The sequence below is a fragment of the Doryrhamphus excisus genome, linkage group LG6 (genome assembly GCF_037039965.1).
Source record: "Doryrhamphus excisus strain RoL-2023G ecotype Guam linkage group LG6, RoL_Dexc_Guam_v1.1, whole genome shotgun sequence".
NCBI lineage: Eukaryota > Metazoa > Chordata > Actinopteri > Syngnathiformes > Syngnathidae > Doryrhamphus > Doryrhamphus excisus.
Window position 1 is genome coordinate 20,724,628 of NC_136362.1, and position 17,295 is coordinate 20,741,922.

Sequence of the window (17,295 nt, forward strand, 5' to 3'; positions counted from 1 at the left end):
AAAGTTGATAATGCCGTTTAAATGTGTGTTTAAGAAAGCTGAATCCTACTGAGTTCAGTGTTTACATTTCAATAAATATTTCTTTAAACATGAAACCTGGAATATTTGTTATCATGGTCATTTTTTCATGTAAATTGAGGGATCAAAAGCAGTATCGGCCACAAATATCGACCCAAGCAAGATATACATACAATTATAAACATATATATAGTTTATAATTTAACATGTGCTGTCTTTAAGTTAAAGTGGAGTGGTGGTGGTTGTTTTTGTTGACACCTTGTGGCTGCAATAATTCACTGAATTGAGCTTGTGATGCAGTTACTCACATGTTTTTATGGAATGAAATATTTTCTAATGCGCTTCTGCTTTGGAGGCCATGCTTGTGTAAGTGATGTGCAACTATAATTATAGGATACCTGTGTGGAGTAAGAAATGTGGTACTTTAGACACCAGTGTTGTTTAATTAGGACTTGGAAATCACTCACTGAAATACACACACTGATTGATGATTTTCAATCTATTGCAATTCATTTGTGTCCAGGTGTTATGTCACATATTAAATGTGTCTTCTTTGAGAACATTGCCTGATGTATTTATTTATTTATTTTAATTATTTTTTCTTTGCTCTTTTAATGGGAAGTTCTTGTTGCTCACTTGCAGTGTTTTCTCCTGGCTACGCTATTGAAACCCAGCAGACAAATAGTTCTACAAGCAGGAAAGAACCAGATGTCGCAGTGTGGTTAGATGTGTGGTTCAAGTACAAAGAGCAGAAGAAGATGCACATTACAGCTCAGAAGCTAAGACAGCCCCCTCCCATTGTAGCAATCAAAGTGCCGTTAATTGGTACAATTATAGCGACAAGAGGAGCGAGAACAATAAAGAGCTCAGAGAGTGGATGTGTATGTTTGTGTGTGTGTGAAAAAGACACACACTGAAGCAAATGACGGTGTACTTCAAACACGGCAAATGGGTTACACGTGTTCTCAATGTAATGTGCTAACAGTTATGTGAAATATGAGCTATTTGTAGTTTGCATCCCGTTCGGCATTTACTTGCATTAGGCCTTATTACGCTAACCCATCTGGCCTTGACTGCTTGTTCTGCAGCTGGATGTAGTGGGTTTTATGTCCCACGGGTTTTATTGCTTGACGGGCATTGAAGTGAGGAGAGAAGACACAAAATCGCTTATGTTGGAGAGCCAGAGCAGTAAAAAGAAGCTGCTTCCATAAACTCTCATGTTTTCCATTAAAAACCATCATTGACAGCAATCTAATAATCAGTTATTATGAGCTACTACAAGGGCTGTTGAGCAAGGTGATGCACTGGCCATAATATTAGTGTACATCAGTGGTCTCAAACACTCGGCCCCTAGTTTGAGGCCCCCGCCTTGATATGAAAGTTTAATGTTAGTGCGGCCCGCGCAAGTTTGATATGGATGCTGTATGGTATCATGTACCCAGAAAAAATTATTACGTTTGATTAATGTTCATGTTAAAGGTTAAATAACTGTTAATAGTTATCCTCTCTATCCGTGTGGAAGTGGTAAGTTTTTGGCTTTTTAAGTTTAAAGGAAATAACTTGAAGGCTACCGTTTAGGTCGCTAGCTCTCTAGTTTGCGAGTTAGCATGTGTCTCAAGACCCTGCAGTTGCGCAATATGTTGTAAATAAAAAGAGTATAAATGTGACTATAGTCGTGTTTTGTCATGTCTACAGGGCTCTAATAATGCTTTGTTCATTTTAATCTGAAAAAAATCATTTGTCTACCCACCAACTATATGTGGTTTCTTAAGTTTTTATTATTTGCCGTTTTATTATTATTATATTTATATTTATTCATTACTGATTGAACTTCAGCTCATTCACACAACAGACTACGTTGTCAAGGAAGCAAAGTTCAATCACACGCTAATAACGCAGCGTCAGGACCAGCTGGGGGTTCAGTACCTTTCTCATGAATACTTCAACATGGTCATGGGGGAGCTGAGGATGTACCACTTGAGGCCACACAGGAAGTGTTAAAACAGCTCTCGCGTCTGACAGCTATTTAAATTGCACGGCGCGGGAAATGGCCAGTGTGTGTCCAGTACGTACATTCATAGCAGACGCAAAAGGCACTGAGCCCACGGAGGACCAAGCAAAGGCTGTGGAAAACAAAGCAATATGATACAGCTTCTGTTGTCTAGCTGACTGCCGACTGCAGCCATGACTTGCATCCACGCTGATGGGCAAAACAGCAATTATGACTTCATTCTTGCCATCTGAGTCATCAGCAGACAATTCCCATCCAAACTGGCATTAAAAGAAGCTGTGACCCAGACTCTATTCCGACCTCCGCCAAAGATGGCTCTACAGGTTCTTCATCTTACCTCTGCATGGAATCGTAAACATCTCTACCACACATACGTAGCTCTGACTGAGAGACCTGAACGTCGCCCAAAGCAATGAAGGAAAAGAGAAACCATCGTCTCAGATTTGGTGGTTCAGCTGGATTTCCCCCTCGCCTGGGTCCAGACCTTTACTTCGCCAAGTACGCTGACTTGTCTGGCATTGTGACACCGAACAATGTTTTTTTTTTCCAGTGGAGATAATAAATTGCAGCCGCAATGGGGAACTGTGCAGTAATTCCTCCACTCAATATTACCCAACATCATGTCATCCATCCTTACAAAGTAAGCCCAACCAAAACCAGAACGTTGGCATGGCTGCAAATCCACAGTGACACTCAAGGTCGATTTGTGGGGTCTCTTGTAATTGGTTACGGCAAATGAAGTCCTTATTCTCCCATGGAAATTGGCAATTGCAGAGCAGGATTTTGAGTAGGAATGTACATCACAACTGTGTTCAATTCAGCCCCATATGCTGAAATCAATAGTTTTGGCTTGTAGGACTAAGACCGGAGACTCAATTTTCTCAATTTCAACGCCGTCGTAAGCGTCGTACATTCTCTAGACATCACACAAACAGCTGGCCAAGACTTTATCAGGAAGTTAGAACATTCAAGTCTGATGCTGCAATGTGTTTTGGGTCTGACTCATGTTTCAGTTGGCCAGCTGCAGTTTCACAAAAACATCCACAGGCTTTGCTTGAGAAAGGGAGTTTCTACATGACCCCTTATCCGTTTTTTTGAAGGCGAGGAAACAGGCTCTTACTGTTACAAGAACATTCCATGGCAGCCCATGAGAACGGCCAATCTAATTTTAGGCGACTGTGGATAAAATCAACTAAGAATCAGTAAATGTGTTCAATTTCAGCATAGTGGGTGTGAGTTAAAATTAGTTCAATTAATGGTTGAAGACACACAGACACCCACAGCAAAGAGACTAAAACGTAAACATGAAAAATCTAACACACTTTGCCATTGGATTTCGCCACCCACTTAATCTTAATAACGTCTTAAATGGCTTATTTACTCTTATCACGTCGACTGTATTGGGTAATACGAGTATAAAGGTGACTGTAGGGGTGTCAGTTCATGTCTAGAGAGCCGCATTTAGAGGCTGTAAACCAGGGGTCTCAAACACGCGGCCCACTAGTTTATGTTTTTCATAGTTTATGAAAGTTTAATGTTAGTGCGGCCCGTGCAAGTTTGATATGGATGCTGTATGGTATCATGTACCCAGAAAAAATTATTACGTTTGATTAATGTTCATGTTAAAGGTTAAATAACTGTTAATAGTTATCCTCCCTATCCGTGTGGAAGTGGTAAGTTTTTGGCTATTTAAGTTTAAAGGAAATAACTTGAAGGCTACCGTTTAGGTCGCTAGCTCTCTAGTTTGCGAGTTAGCATGTGTCTCAAGACCCTGCAGTTGCGCAATATGTTGTAAATAAAAAGAGTATAAATGTGACTATAGTCATGTTTTGTCATGTCTACAGGGCTCTAATAATGCTTTGTTCATTTTAATCTGAAAAAATAATTTGTCTACCCACCAACTATATGTGGTTTCTTAAGTTTTTATTATTTGACGTTTTATTATTATATTTATTTATTTATTACTGATTTATTGATTTTCTTTATTCTTGATTTGTTTATTTAGTTTTCATCTTATTTTGTGTAGAAAAATAAAAAGTAAGATATTTGAGAACAGTGGAATGTTTTATCAGAGCTTTTATTGTACAAAACTGGAACCAAAGCGAAGTTTTTAAATTTTTTTTGTTTTTAATAAATGTGTTTTTTTTTTTTTTTTTGGAAAACCTGATGCGGCCCAGTCTCACCCAGACCCTAGCTCCAGTGGCCCCCAAGTAAATTGACTTTGGGACCCCTGCTGTAAACTGTTCATTTAAAAATGAGGAATCCTATTTTGCGAAAATCCACTTATGACAGTTTGGTTTGGAACCAATTATCCGTGATAAAGGAGGGATTACTAGAATGTCATTTTTACACTGTACGGTTTTGTTCAGTGCGACTCTGCTCTCTACACAATATTACCGCAGGAATCTGCAAAAACCATGGTGCATTGAATGTAGGAACGCAGCATGTAAACAAACAGAAGAGAACTAGGGTCCCCAAATTAGCTCTAGTTCTGGTTCTAGTTCTAGTTCCCTGCAAGTAAATTCATTCACAGAACTGTTTTGTTGAGTTGTGTTTTGTTGTTGTGAACTTACGATCAAGTCCATTGATGTACTTCATGGATATCTCACAATGGCCCCACACGGCGCTGACAATGGGGTGCAGCTTCTTTCCCTTCAAGCCTCGAAACGCCACTCCTAAATACTGTCCTTCGACCATGAAGCTCAGCGTTCCTTCGTCCATGTCCAGAATGACCAGCAGAGAGTCCGGCAGGGTAAACGACTCTTCCGGCTCCAGGAAAGAAGGGTAAGATGGCAGCGAGCTGTGCGCTCGGTTTTTGCTATCATGATAAAGGCGGTTACGTCCCAGATCCCAGCCCCAGGACTCGCAGTCTGACCCCACCAAGGCAGTGTACCCTACAGAATGCAAGGGCGCTTCAGAGGTGGCCACTCCGACGACAGCATGGGTTCCACGCTGCCTGGAGGGCCAGTGAATCCTCCAGACGTGGAGACCCCTCGTGTAGCCGATGCGCCCTCGGATGCAGTCCGTGCTCTGAGCGACCGGGTGGCGGTGAAATGTCAACTTATCCTCCTCTTTGATGAAAATGTTCAAAGAACGATCGTCTGGATTCCACGCGTGACGAAATTGCGTCTCCAGACTGGCGCAAGGCATGTCCAGAAGGAGATCCAGCCTGGGAGGTTTGGAGAAATCTGGGCCCCTCAACTCTGGGTGCTGCCTGCGATGAGCCGAGGGCCGGTAGGACGGGGAACCGCCGCTTTCGCCGCGGCCGTCCACAGATTTGATACCTCCAGAGATCTTCTGGCCCATGGCTGTGATGGAACGGGTGGCAGAAGGAGGGAAGGGGTGACAGGGAGGGTGGTGCTTGTGCAGGTGGGTGCTGCGTTGAGCGGAGCGTGACGTTACCTCATCAATGCGGTGGAGCTGAAGTGAGAGGTCCCTACTGAGGTGTGGTAGAGGGAGATGGAGGAGGAAGTGATGAATGAAAGATGAACGTGATCTGGTTTCATGCCCCAGATGTCTTCAGGAGGACAGAGCTGCTGCAGCTAAGTCTGTTGGCAGAGGACAAGACAAGACAAATGTTAGAAGTCAACAAAAAGCAAACTAGAATCTGACCAAAAGAAATCCAAGTAAACTACGACAGAACTCACAATTTGGACTTCTAACAAGGCAGAACCGTCTTAATTTAATTTAACCCCAGATCGGATTCCTTCAGACTGAATTTTGTCTTTAACATTCATGCATTATTGACTGGGAAATGAAATCAAACTTTAAACACTAGCCTATCTTCCAATGTTTATAAAAGTGGGGAAAATACATTATCCACACTAAAAATGTGTGTTTTTTTTCATTCATTGAAATCTCAATTTTTCCATTGTACTGTTCTCAAAACCTCCTGAATAAATGGACTTCCAATGTCAAAAGTAAGTGGGCCAAATGCTGAGGGTTCCACAGATTTTCTGCCAGACTTCTAGTTTGATGGGAATAAGCCATGAGCAGGATGAACAAACATACACACACAGCAATAAATAAATAAAATACGCCATCTCTGACTCATGCCGCATCCTTCCAACACACTCGTGCCAGTCCGATCATGCAACCTTCCAAATGTTCCCCTCTTGTGCAATATTATCTGAGATTCACAACCTGCATACTCTCATTTAGGGACATTTAATTTTAATGAATATTGCTGCAAGAGCCTGCAAGAATTAGACAAAAAAAACAAGAAACACTTGGTAATAATTTAGCTATGTTTTTTTTCCAGCGTAGCAGTTGAAAAAGTCACATTGGATTTACTTTTTGTACTTTGTTCATGAACCTCTTTTCCACCGCAGGAACCTTCACAGGAACTTCCTGAACTACAAATCCAGGAAAAATAATCCTTGGTTTATCACGGTCAATTGGTTCCACTCTGCATGAGAGATAAGTGAATAAGCAGTGATAAGTGAATTTTCACAAAGTATGATTCCTTATTTATAAGTGGAATATTTTCATAGTTATGACACAGAACACCCATAGATTCACCTTTACATTTGTATTACAAATGTATTATAGGATCAAACAAAACAAGCCAATTAAGACATAAATACAATGTGAGGACAGTACGTTTTTTAGAATTTTGCAGCAATGTATCGCCCGTTCGAAAAGTTACCCAAGATACATCCTTTTCTGAAATACAAATTTCTGAAAAATTGGCCAATGTTGCATTGCATGTATAAATGGAAGGATTTTAATTCCTGTCACCAAAGTACACACACACACTTTATTTATGGTAAAATAAGTGTAAATAAATAAAAATATATTAAGATTATATTAAATATATAAATTGTAAACAGAAAAAAATGAATTGGGTTTTGAAAAAAAGCGCATTTCACAGAGCCTTGGTGGCATATTACATGCAAACAGATAAGGACCCCGTACGTAACCTTGTGGGACATCACTGCGCTAAAACTACTAGGGCGATATGGACCTCAGCATGTATCACAATATTTTTGGGGGCTGTATCACGGCATGACCCTACAAACCCTAACCCATATAAGTAAATACATTTAGTAATACACTCAAATTTTAAAGCATATTTATCTGTAACAATCTGGCTAACTTCTAATGGGATGCCAGCCTCTGCACACATTGCTACTAAATCTTCAACAAACTGTAATGACTCTGCTGGTGATTAAGGAAGATGTAGTCACCCATGCAATTCCAACTGCATAAGTAATATTTTTTAATTTGAAGTTTCTAATGGGACTCTTACTTTGTTTACGCAGACAGCAAAAAGCATTCTTATTTTGAAGGTCGGTAATGTGTGATGAGCTTTGTGCAAAAACAAACGCTCCTCTTTTTATTTTTTTACCCAAAACCTGCACGTCGTCAGCGGGCATTGGAAACAAAACGCGGTGAAATATATTCATCCAGCCCAGAGTCACGCACACACCGCACTAGCATGCTAAACTAAGCTAAGCTAGCTTCCTTTCACACTCCGTAAAATGAGGTTGCGCCACCTTTCGCCATTTCAACATGTTTAGCTAATCAACTCTCGGTCATCAATTTTGCTTTTCCTATTTTTAATAAACATTAATACTTGTTTCAGTCATTTTCTTATCATTGGAAGTGTTTATACCAGCATCTCCACAACTTCACTACACTCTAAAAAGTAATTCCGAGTATCTGTTGACACCACTTGATTTAATACATAAATGCGATGTAAAAAATATAATTAATTGATTTAGATAAACTTTCTAAGTTGCTAACTTTCTTTTTTAAGTTATGTTCAAATAATAATGTTGGCTATTACATGAACTTAATTTAGAATGTCATATACACTCAAATTTTATTGTTGGTAAGCTTAAAACAAAATTCAAGTTGCCATGACTTAATAAAATTAGCTTGGTAACATAATACACACACACACACACACATATATATATAGTATATATATTAAGTTACTGCTACTTAAAAAGCTGTGTGCATTGTTATTATAATTAAGTAGACAATAAACGACTTTGAATAAAATGATTAGGTCAGTTGACTTTAACATATTTCTTTGATTTACGAACTTAAAAACTTGTCCCCATGACAACAATTACCCAGTAAGCATTACTTAAAAGGAGCCTTGAGTGAAGAGGAAAAGCTAATTTGTGCAATGCAATATTTTTTGTTGGTTCAAAGCAATTTCAAATGAAGTTGTCATAACTAAGAAAGACTAATGGAAACTGTTGCATTGATTTTTTTTGTTGAGGCTAAACATTTATTTTTCGAGTGTAGTGAACGTGACTATAGAGGTATTTTCATTACTTTGTTATTTTTTTTGGGGCGGCACGGCGGTCTAGTGGTTAGTGCACAGACCTCACAGCTAGGAGACCATGGTTCAAATCCCACCCTCGGCCATCTCTGTGTGTTCTCCCCGTGCATGCGTGGGTTTTCTCCGGGTACTCCGGTTTCCTCCCACATTCCAAAAACATGCTAGGTTAATTGGCCACTCCAAATTGTCCATAGGTATGAATGTGAGTGTGAATGGTTGTTTGTCTATATGTGCCTTGTGATTGGCTGGCCACCAGTCCAGGGTGTACCCCGCCTCTCGCCCGAAGACAGCTGGGATAGGCTCCAGCACCCCCGCGACCCTCGTGAGGAAAACGCGGTAGAAAATGAATGAATGAATGTTATTTTTTTTGGTTTTTTTTGTTTTTTTTCCATTACTTTGTTTAATAATCTGCCTGATTGTGGATTTGTAAAATGCCCAAACTGCGCAGCAGTCGAGAACATTTTGATGAATCATGCAGTTGTGTGCCTCGAGAGAGTAATCCCCTCCAAGATGTACTGCATTTATACAACTCGTTCTGAATGGTGAAACTGAAAATAGTGGTCTCTTCCAGGAATGACGGCTGGTGCTTCCTGTTTCAAGGAAGAGAGAGTCACACCTCAGACAGACGGGGGGGGGGGGGGGGTGTGGATGACATAACTAGATGTGTCATCTACCAATGCCTGCATTTGCCTCATCTAGTCACAAACCACAAAGAACAAGACATGTTTTCTGGTAAGGGCATCTCTCCTCGCCCCTTGATAGAAGTGATGCTGCTTTCCTGGCTTAGATGTGGCAGAAACATCAGGTTCCGGTAATGTTGGGAAATCCTGGCGTTGCGTCGTTAGAGATCTATTCTGAGCTAGTTTCAGTTTCGACATGAATCACTTGTCAGTATAAAAAAAAGACCTTAGTTTCGAACAAGAATAATTAGAGAGTGATAAAGTATTTCCGACATACTTGTCAGTCACACACAAAACTTTTTCACAAGTTCGGGAATCGAGTCTGCGTACACTGGACTGGAAACAAATTTGTGCACGTAACATGAGTAATACTTGGAGCACACAACTCTACACACACAAACACACACACACACACACACACCTCTGTCTAATTCGGACTCCCTTGCCATTTCCCACTCAGCGTCTTTGCTTGTGAATGAGGTCATTGCAACTGGCAGCCAAAACATGTACCCAAATCCAGTTGGCCCCTCAGCATGAGTGAGTTCAGTGGTGGGACAGGCAGACAGCTGCCTCTGTGTGTGTTTGTGTGTTTGTGTGTCTTCACAACTGGCAGATGGGTCGAAGGCCCCCGCGTGCGACGTTCTTCCCTGCCAATGTAAACCAGCTTGTGTGTGAGCGTTTGACACAAAGTGTGCATGGCAAACTTCTGCATGACACTAAGGCACTTGACCTCTCAACTTGTGTCGGTTGTGTCTCGTTGCCATTACAGAGGAGCCCCCCCGCCCCGCCGCCGCCCACCCGCCGCGAGCTGGGGCAACCACTGCCGCTGCTGCGACTCATGGCAACATATTTCTACCATCTGTTGTTTACTTTCTCTTCTTTTCCCATCTCAATCTCGCTCTTTTCTTCTGAAGCCAAACTCAGGACTGGTCCTTCACTGGGTCAGGTTCGACATGTATCGGAATGGGCGGGGTCACGTGAAAAACTCAGGGTTTACTTTACAGGGCAAAAAAACAGAAAAGTCACTACAAAGCCTAAAACCCACAACAGAACAGACGTCAGTTCGCAAACACTGCTGATGCGTCCTGGAGCAAGGTACTAAGCCCTTAACTACCTCAGGCAGGCTTCTGTCTCCCCATTTTAGGCAGCGGGGTGCCCACAAGAGCCACCAGGTCATGCCAGATTCAACTTCAAAATAAATGCGTTTAAAGACAATACAATCCCTGTGTGTACGGTGTTGTTGTTTTGGCATATTTCCCTTTACTTTGTGTCTGCCTGGATTCTTCTTCTTGCTGACTGCCAAGGAGCATTACACCGTCAACCTCTGGTCTGCTATTCAAACAGCCCGAGTGGGTGGAACTGGCATATTATCAGGGCTCGACAATAACGATGTACCGATGGCCCGGGGCAAGTTAAAACAAAATTGGGGTAAGTAAATCCAATCAGGGATATTCCCGTCGGGCAAGTGCACTTTGGCATTCCATACTGGGCCGCATCACGTTTTCCAAAAAAAAAAAAAAAAAACGCATTTATTAAAAACAGAAAAATTAATGAACTTTGCTTTGGTTCTGATTTTCTACAATAAAAGCTCTGATAAAACATTCCACTGTTCTCAAATATCTTGATTTTTATTTTTCTACACAAAATAAAATGAAAAATAAATAAACAAATAACGAATAAAGAAAATCAATCAATCAGTAATGAATAAATATAAATATAATAATAATAAAACGGCAAATAATAAAAACTTAAGAAACCACATATAGTTGGTGGGTAGACAAATTATTTTTTTCAGATTAAAATGAACAAAGCATTATTAGAGCCCTGTAGACATGACAAAACACGACTATAGTCACATTTATACTCTTTTTATTTACAACATATTGCGCAACTGCAGGGTCTTGAGACACATGCTAACTCGCAAACGAGAGAGCTAGCGACCTAAACGGTAGCCTTCAAGTTATTTCCTTTAAACTTGAATAGCCAAAAACTTACCACTTCCACACGGATAGGGAGGATAACTATTAACAGTTATTTAACCTTTAACATGAACATTAATCAAACGTAATCATTTTTTTCTGGGTACATGATACCATACAGCATCCATATCAAACTTGTGCAGGCCGCACTAACATTAAACTTTCATATCAAGGCGGGGGCCTCAAACTAGTGTCCTGCGGGCCACATTTGGCCCGCGGGCCGCGTGTTTGAGGCCCCTGGCCAAGCGTTTTTTTAAAAAGCGGTTCTTGTTGGGTGTTAGTAAAACACGGACTGCGTAATTCCGCTGTTAATTTGCAAACCAATCCTTGCAAATCTTGAAATGGACCAATCAGAATTGTTTATTTAGACCGCGGTCCGCGTTTTACCCACACCCGTTCTTGTTCGAGATCAACTATTGACCACTGAGTCAATACAGCAACACTTTAGTGAGGCATTGAAGAAAATGTCCACATTCAGCTTGGAGCGTCTGCCAAGTAAATATGAGCGATCTGCGGTACTGTCTATACAAGTACAAAAGATACAAAAGATTTTGTTTGAAGAGAATAAAATCTAAGCTCTTGTTTGTGGTACAGGACCTGATAATGTTCATCAGTATTTTAAAAATAACAAGATTACATAAACAATCATAAAGCAGCAATTGAAAAGCGGATGTAAGTTATAGTTGTCAGCGTACAGCTCGGAAAGCAGTACCGATTTACTCTGAAAATGCGTCCACACACACAATCATTATCATCCAAATAGCTGGCTATTTAGTGTAAACACCATGACTATCTAGCACTGCCTCCAAGATTATATCCACGTTTTCAGGTCAAAACCGCTTTAGAGATTTTAGCGTTTGGGAAGGCAAGGCTCGACAATAACGATGTACCGATGGCCCGGGGAAAGTTAAAACAAAATTGGGGCAAGTAAATCCAATCAGTGATATTCCCGTGGGGCAAGTGCACTTTGGCATGCCATACTGCCAAGAGTTTTTTTAAAAGCGGTTCTTGTTGGGTGTTGGTAAAACACGGACTGCGTAATTCCGCTGGTAATTTGCAAACCAATCCTTGCAAATCTTGAAATGGACCAGAATCCTTTATTTAGACCGCGGTCCGCGTTTTACCCACACCCGTTCTTGTTCACGATCAACCAATCAGCGATGGTTTGACTACGAAAACATCTATCATGGCGTCCCTGCCAACATGGTCTAATTCTTCAACAACTTGTGAAGGAAACCAGCAAAAAGTGATGAACCAGTGCCTCCTAAACAAGTATTTTATTAGCGGCAGCAAATCAAATGATGGCACAGGTGAGTGAATCACATTGCTGTAACAATTTGAAGTGGTCACAATGAAACACCACCGATTAGATCCAATACCAAGTGCTGATTTTGCACAAGCTACAAAATCTAGCGCTTCCATTTCTCTGGGGATTTTTCTCACCTTTGCTTCACAAATTATTGTTTGACCATTGAGCATTTTTTTCTGGATTAAAAACACTTTACTAGTACACAAATGTGTCTATTCAATAATGTTTCATTGTGGTGCACAACTTATAAAAGGCTCTTGACAATCCAGATTTCCATGCAACGTCATGATCTATGTAGGAAAACAACCCCAAGAAATGATAATCATTTCATTTTTATTTGAGATTCTCATGTGATGCCACAAAAATTTGATGACATCATTATGGCAGTCTTTTCATTTTACATGGGGCAAGTTCGGGCAAGTAGTTCTCACCTTAAGGATTCCCCAAGGGCAAGTCATTTTGGTTTTTAATGTAGAGCCCTGATTATAATCTTTTTCACGGGGCAGTATTGTTTTCTGCATGTAAAACTATAATTGTTCTAATTGTATTAATGATCTGTTGTGTGAAGACTTTTGCCTGTCCGGAACAGATTCATTAGATTTGCATTTTTTGTTTTTTTAATGGGAAGAATTGATTCAGGGAGAGTCTGACCTTCTGGGATGGATTTATGACGCTAACATAGGTTCCAATGTACTGTAATAGGTCTTACACATCACAACAACCCACAGCATAAGGTCAAGGCACCAAAGAGGTGGCTCAAGAAGACGCACATCTTAATCCTGGAGTGGCCATAACTAGTCTCAGAATCTGATAAAGGACACGAAACGTTGAGTTTCCGACTTTCGGAAAAGTATCCATTAAGAGGAATTGAGCAAAATCTCTCCTACAATAAACCTGCCATAAAAATGATAGACTGTTAATGTCTTTGAAAAAAAACAGCAGGGGCGTTCATACTTGTTCAGCCTGCACATCAGAGAGCGTGGAGCAGTGTAGTGTCTGAAATGTTACACATTGTAGGGGAATTTTAACACACGTGTGCATACATGTAGTTCAGATCCAAATGTGAACATTGTAACAAGTTCATGGTGCAAGATTTGGAAATAAATAATTATTCTGATGGAAAACAACCTCTGTCTTGTGTTGTTTATGTTGCTTTGATATTTGAGTTGTATTTTTTGTTGATGCTTGAAATGCATGCGCACGGCGGTCAAGTGGTTAGCGTGCAGACCTCACAGCTAGGAGACCAGGGTTCAATTCCACCCTCAGCCATCTCTGTGTGGAGTTTGCATGTTCTCCCCGTGCATGCGTGGGTTTTCTCCGGGTACTCCGGTTTCCTCCCACATTCCAAAAACATGCTAGGTTAATTGGCCACTCCAAATTGTCCATAGGTATGAATGTGAGTGTGAATGGTTGTTTGTCTATATGTGCCCTGTGATTGGTTGGTCACCAGTCCAGGGTGTACCCCGCCTCTCGCCCAAAGACAGCTGGGATAGGCTCCAGCACCCCCGTGACACTCGTGAGGAAAAGCAGTAGAAAATGAATGCATGAAATGTGTGCTGTTTTTCTCCCTTTTTTAGTCGGGAACTGATATTTTCTTGAAACATACCTATACTCAACTGGTAATTGCCAAAGAAAGGAAAAGATAGTTGAAGTCTAATTGGGAGTCTAATCTTTCTTCTGGTAGGTTCAATGTTTATGTAGTGACTTGAATGGAATGGGTGGTCTTGAAAAAAAAACGTCTGGCACTGAATGAATGAACATATAGTATACATACTATATTTCATGATATCAGTATATATATATATGTATATGTATATAAAATGTGACTGTTAAGCTTTGAAACTGCAATAGTAAGTACTAATGACTAGTATTTGGCAATAAAGATCATTACACATAATTTTTCAATATTTTCAGTCAGAGTAGCTACATTGTGTTCATACATTACATGTATTACGTCCGGTTTACAAACATTACAGATATACAAATGAAAATGAGTATGCCAAATACAACGCAGCTGGAGTCACGGCAACATATTCAGATGGTTTCTGCAACGGGCACATTTGTCAATTAATTATGGAATAATTTGTGTTGAAAACAAATTTCGATCAGCCCACAAAACCTTAGTCAATCACGATTGATGTGATTTCCAGTGAAAACATAATTGAAGTTTGGGATGGCTCAAAACGTGTGGTAAAACTGCCTCTTTGTGACATCACAGAGGGGCGGACTTCCTTATATGGTTCATCGTTAGGAAGCACTTTGTGCGTGCAGAGTGGGCATGCCCGGAGGTGGGCCGTGGGTGGAATAAATTAAATTAAAACAGACCATTTGGGCAGGAAGCACAAATCAAAGGAAATACAGCTGGAATAGGTGCAGATGCTGGAAAATCTAAAAAGTTTTCTGTGCGGGTTATTGTGTGCAGCTGCTCTATAGAAGACAATAGGTCCCCTTTAAAAATAGCATTTATGTTATCACCAGTATGACCTAACTAGTTTTAAGGCAGCCCCAACCTTGTGTAAACCTTAACTGTCACACTGTGTTTCCTCATCTTTGCCTCATTCCAATGACGTGTAAAAAAAAAAAAAAAAAAAAAAAAGGAATCATAAAGCGGTCACTTCTTCTCACTTCTTCCATGTTCCACTCGCGGGGACACACTCGGGCGCCAGACTGAGTGAAAACAGACCTCACATGCTACCACAAGCGCACACATTTATATTACATCTCTTCACGGCAACAGCTGCACCTCCGAGATTAAACAAACTGCCATCCTTTCTGCATTGCCGACATTCGTTCCCACTCAGGGAATCCCTGGGTGGCTGAAAATGTTGGACTCAGACATAAACTGAAGCGTCTGGCTGTTAACATTATGTCAAAATACACTGACTGGGACATTCAGTTTATTGTGCAGCTGATGAAAAGAACCCGTGTTCTCACTGATTGTACTTATTAGGTAGTCTCGTAGAGATCATCATCACACGGCGAATTTTCTATCCTTGCCCCTTGACTCCCTTTTTCATTCCAAATGCCTCTGTCCATTTTTCACTATCTCCTTGCCTGTACTCTACAACTAAATCCATGGACAGTAAATCCCCTTCAATTGGTACAAATTGCGGTATATAGGCTGACACCAAACACTCCTGCTCCCAGCATGCAGCAATCAATGCAATCTCAGCGCAATGCCGCCAAAAACACAAGCATTTCACAAATGTAGCATCTTGCTATACGGGAAACACACTCAGCGAAAAACCACAAAATAGGTTTCACATTAAAATTCCATAAAGTTTTGCATTCCTATAGCTTTTTAATTGCCTATAGATTCTTTGAAATAAAAACCCTCTAAATGCAAATCACCACAGTGCGTCTACTAAAAAAGCGTGCATGCAATGTGGATTAAAGAGACTTAAAAGAATTCCCACACTTCAAACTCAATCTGCACTCCATACATTGTCTCTCTCGTGCAGCACCCCCCCCCCCTTCCTCCCCTCTGCAGCATCCTCCTACTCACGTCTTTTCTCTGGCGCTAAAAACTGCCTCATTCCTTTTTCTCACCTTCCTCACCTGAAACTAAATCAGGGGTCTCAAACTCAATTTACCTGGGGGCCACTGGAGCTAGGGTCTGGGTGAGACTGGCCCGCATCAGGTTTTCCAAAAAAAAAAAAAAAAACGCATTTATTAAAAACAAAAAAAGTTTTAAAACTTCGCCTTGGTTCCAATTTTCTAGAAGAAAAGCTCTGATAAAACATTCCACTGTTCTCAAATATCTTACTTTTTATTTTTCTACACAAAATAAGATGAAAAATAAATAAACAAATCAAGAATAAAGAAAATCAATCAATCAGTAATAAATAAATAAATAATAATAATAATAAAAAAACTGCAAATAATAAAAACTTAAGAAACCACATATAGTTGGTGGGTAGACAAATGATTTTTTTCAGATTAAAATGAACAAAGCATTATTAGAGCCCTGTAGACATGACAAAACACGACTATAGTCACATTTATACTCTTTTTATTTACAACATATTGCGCAACTGCAGGGTCTTGAGACACATGCTAACTCGCAAACTAGAGAGCTAGCGACCTAAACAGTAGCCTTCAAGTTATTTCCTTTAAACTTAAATAGCCAAAAACTTACCACTTCCACACGGATAGGGAGGATAACTATTAACAGTTATTTAACCTTTAACATGAACATTAATCAAACGTAATCATTTTTTCTGGGTACATGATACCATACAGCATCCATATCAAACTTGCGCGGGCCGCACTAACATTAAACTTTCATATCAAGGCGGGGGCCTCAAAGTAGTGTCCTGCGGGCCACATCTGGCCCGCGGGCCGCATGTTTGAGACCCCTGAACTAAATAGTTCCCCCAACCATAGAGGATGCATGACCACGCACGTGTGCTCAACACCCTAAACATTTGTCACGCACTTGCTGAGAGTACTGAAAAAAAATCTATAGAGCCATGGAGGACTATTAACGCTACAGTGATTGAGTACTCCTTTACAGACACCTACGCAAAACCTATTCATTTCTTACTTGTGCACACGCACACACATACACACACTTGGCAACGCTCGGCGGTGCCATCCATTAGGCAGCAGATTTAGGTGGTGGATTCATAACCCCGGTGGTAATAAAACTAAATCTAAGTCTGGATGATGCTATGAGGCACCCCCCCCTCCCCTGCTGCTTTCTTCCTCATTCCACATGCAAGCTGCTTGCTCAAGAGTGTGATGAAACATGTCACACCAAACACAAGCTGAATATCACAACGCAATAAATAGTATCAAAAGAGGAAGCGGCTTTCAAAAGCACTATTTGTTGTTGTTCACATCCGTCAATGTAGCAAGCTGAGGCATCACTAGGGTTTAAGGGCAAGGGAGGCTTCGCCCCCATGAAATACACAAAGTTTGACAAACACATAAGACTGAGAAATTATTATTATTATTATTAGGGATGTCTAATAATAATATGTTGGCTTTTTGTACGA

At 40.5% G+C, this 17,295-nt stretch overlaps 1 protein-coding gene across 3 annotated transcripts in view; it reads right to left on the reverse strand.

Moving 5' to 3' along the window:
- spsb4a (splA/ryanodine receptor domain and SOCS box containing 4a) overlaps positions 1 to 17,295 on the reverse strand; it is an 83,943-nt gene that overhangs the window by 27,642 nt on the left and 39,006 nt on the right. For 2 of the 3 annotated variants that reach the window (XM_078791641.1, XM_058069091.2), the window contains exon 2: positions 4,603 to 5,577. In XM_078791641.1, coding sequence (XP_078647767.1) covers positions 4,603 to 5,335 — 733 coding nt within the window. In that variant the 5' untranslated portion in view covers positions 5,336 to 5,577. The remainder of the gene's footprint in view (positions 1 to 4,602; positions 5,578 to 17,295) is intronic. The other variant, XM_058069092.2, reaches the window with a different exon arrangement.